The following is a 3,438-nucleotide window of genomic DNA, read 5'->3' as shown; positions in this document are numbered from 1 at the left end:
AAATTATATATATTATATAATTTATTTATTTATTGTAAATGTATTATGAAAATTGTGGATTCTTAGATTACAATATAATACGTATGCGCTATGCGCTACTATTGCTCTCTCGCTCTCACAGAACATCCCTCGATTGCAGCGACCTCATACTTTTCGGCTTCGCCAAGCGAACCATCCTCACCATACGAGTTGAGAGACCTGTATGTAAGACCGTGCTCCTTGTTTACTGACAAAATGAAAAGAGCGGTGAATATAGCGTCAGGCAGGAAAGAAACTTTCGAAAAATCCACTAATCCAGAAATAAAACAAGGAAAATCGATTAAAAAACAAGTAAGATGGTGGGAAAAAAATTGAAAATATATAAGAAACTTCAAACTTTACATTCATTTATAGATTACAAAAAACATGTAGTTTTGACAAGAAAAGTATTTAGGAAAAAAAGAGAGAAAATTAAAAAAAATTTTGTAATAATATTAATAGATTTACCAGTATATCTTACGTTTGGAATACGATGAGAACTTTTAAGAAAGCTAGAAGTAGAATAAGCTGGAATAAGTGGCAGATAGGCGATAGAGAAGGGGTCATAAGAGAAGAGATAAATAAATTGTCAGCATTTGGAGTATCTTGGAAGGCAGTAGAGGATGATACATATGAAAGAGAAGGAACAGAATTAGACTCGTTATTTTCTGAGGCAGAATTGTGCAGGGCAATCGGAATGATTAAAAAAGACTCAGCTCCTGGCAGGGATAATATAGATTATAAAATGATAAAGAATTTGCCAAAAAACGCCATGCAATACTTACTAAGATTATTTAACGATATCTGGTTAGGATTAGGCTTTCCACACGAGTGGAGAGAATATCAAGTCTTATTCATCGATAAGGTAAATAAAAATAAAGTTAGGCCGATATCATTATCGTCATGTATGGGCAAACTAATGGAGAGACTAGTTAACGAAAGACTTATATGGTGGGCGGAAAAAAAGAAAAAATTACATCCCATGCAAAATGGTTTTCGAAGAGGCAGATCGTGTATTGAAAACCTGGTGAAGATTACCTCGGACATCAAGACAGCTTTACTCAGTGAGGAATATGTATTAGCGGCATTCCTTGATGTGGCATCAGCGTACGACAACGTAGTTTTTCATATTTTAAAGGCCAAGCTGAGAAAGATGGACTGTCCTGACAGGATCTTCAAGTTTATCAACACCTGGTTGGATGAAAGGGAAGTCAAGTACATCATAAATAATAGAGAAACTCTGAAAAGAATATCGAGGTGTGGTCTACCTCAAGGAGCAGTCTTAAGCTCCATTCTGTATGCTTTGAATACTAACGATATCACCGTGGATGTGGATGAAGATGTAATGGAATTAGAATTCGCCGATGATATCGTGGTGTATAGGATGGGTCTCGATAGGAAGCTAAACAGGATGAAGATCGAAGAAGCTGTTAACATTACAGCAAGCAATCTTGAGTTAATTGGATTAGACTTGGAGCCCAGAAAAACAACCCTGGTGGAATTCTCGAAAAGTGGCTTTGTAGACGATACTTCCATTATAGTAAAAAGCACGGTAATCCCAAATATAGAAGAATCCAGATTCCTCGGAGTTCGTATGGATAATCAGCTGAAATTTGTAAGCCACATTCAAGACGTAAGAGCCAAAATAGAAAAAGCCAATTCAATTTTAAAATATTTAAACAGTGTCACCAGGGGAGCGGATTGCACCACAGCACTTATATGCTATATAAAAGTTTAGTAAGGTCGGTCTCAGACTACGGATGTTTCGTGTATGCCCCTACTAGTAGCTCCTTATTAAGATTAAAACTTGAAAGAGGTCAGTTCTTGGGATTAAGAACCGCGATGGGCTTTAGGAATAGCACACCAACAAACGTGTTAGTAGCAGAGGCCAAAGTGGATTTATTAAGTGAAAGAGCCATGATGTTAGCCAAGAATTTCTGGTTTAAGATTATAAAAAATGGCAATCCAGATATTAAAAGGAGTATAAGTAACCTGAGCAACAAAGAAATGATGTATAAATTACGATATCCGCAGAAAAAGAAACGTTTAATCTCAGTAGCGTGGGGATAGAGTCAATTTATTAGCGAAAGACATAGGTCAACCAACGAGTAATTTCGAAATATGGGATATGAAGTACGAAGATCTCACGGAAGATATAACAATAGAGCTGGAAATAGGACGGTCTCACAGTGCTAAAAGGAAGGAAAAGGAGAGAAGAAACCTGGAAGATATGAGGTATAGGAAAGAAGATCTGGATTTTATTGAAGAATTCTGCGATGTACACAAGTTGGACAACCCTCTGGTCATCTATACGGATGGCTCAAAATCAGAAGATTTGGTTTTGATAGGAGCCAGCGTGGTTTTTGAAGAGAATAATCAGGCTTTTTATGTTAGTTTCCCGAAGATGTGCTCGTCATTTTCAGCGGAAGTCTTCGCAATAGTTACTGCGTTAAAAAAATTGGAAAAGGATCAAGAACAAGGAGAAAGAAATAACAAGCATATATTAATTTTGTCATATTGTCAGAGCGTATTAAAAGCCATAAAAAACAATAGGCTAGATGTATATAAAAGTAGTTATATATTAAACATCAGAAGACGACACTTCAGGTTAAAAACTAAGTTCGGTTGGACAATTATTTACGGTTGGATTCCAGCCCATAGAGGATATACAGGAAACGAGATTGCTGATAGATTAGCAAAAGTAGGTGCGTCAGAAGTTGCGGAGACAAACATTCCTGTTCCAATAACGGATTTAAGAAGCATATTTAAGGAAGAAGCCTGGAATAACACGCAGGATAAACTAGTTAGCGAAAGTCTATATAAAGGCAAGGATTATTTCCGAAATTTCTATGACAAAAATAAAAAGCAGCCTTGGTTTTGTCACGTTCTGACTGTCGTTGTTCGTCCGTTTTTTTGGTCAATGCATTTAAGCAATTTACCAGGGATTTGGACAAGTCGTGTGAAGGATATTATTATTATATTTATTATTTGGGACCGAAAAGATATATGAGTTTATACGTTTGGTAACGAGGATCAGTTTTATCTATTTGATTATAATTAGGATAATCAACGTCGAAATCGACAGGAATAGGTTTAAATGGAGGTGCGTTTTCTAGTTGTTGCAATTGTTGGAGGAAGGGGAGAGGATCTTGATTAGAAATGACTGCTTGTTTGATCTGGAATCTGATTCGTTTAATTCGAACGCGCCTACCTCCTTTCTTCGTCATTCAGCCGCGTTCACAAAAATGAATTTTAAGCTCGCCACACTCTTCGGCAGCGCTCTAAAACCAATTTGCCACACCCTCTGCTCGCCACACTCTTCGTCAGCGCTCAGATCGTCAGCGTAGAGGTCAAATTCATTTTCGGGAATTTATCGAGATTATTGTCTTTTCTGGAAACCAACCCCGAAATCGCCACGCT

General features: G+C 37.1%; 1 protein-coding gene across 1 annotated transcript; it reads left to right on the top strand.

Annotated features, from left to right (window-relative positions):
- Window positions 1-925: 925 nt before the first annotated feature.
- LOC112453041 lies at window positions 926-2,714 on the top strand. The gene is made up of 4 exons (XM_025013584.1): window positions 926-1,651; window positions 1,702-2,030; window positions 2,089-2,407; window positions 2,673-2,714. Exons 1-4 carry the CDS (start codon window positions 926-928, stop codon window positions 2,712-2,714), a joined length of 1,416 nt encoding a protein of 471 aa, XP_024869352.1.
- The last annotated feature ends 724 nt before the right edge of the window (window positions 2,715-3,438 follow it).

The sequence above is a fragment of the Temnothorax curvispinosus genome, unplaced genomic scaffold, assembly GCF_003070985.1.
Source record: "Temnothorax curvispinosus isolate PA1 unplaced genomic scaffold, ASM307098v1 QBEX01003942.1, whole genome shotgun sequence".
Lineage (NCBI taxonomy): Eukaryota > Metazoa > Arthropoda > Insecta > Hymenoptera > Formicidae > Temnothorax > Temnothorax curvispinosus.
Note: the sequence above shows the minus strand (reverse complement) of the source record. Positions and strands in the feature narration are given on the sequence as shown.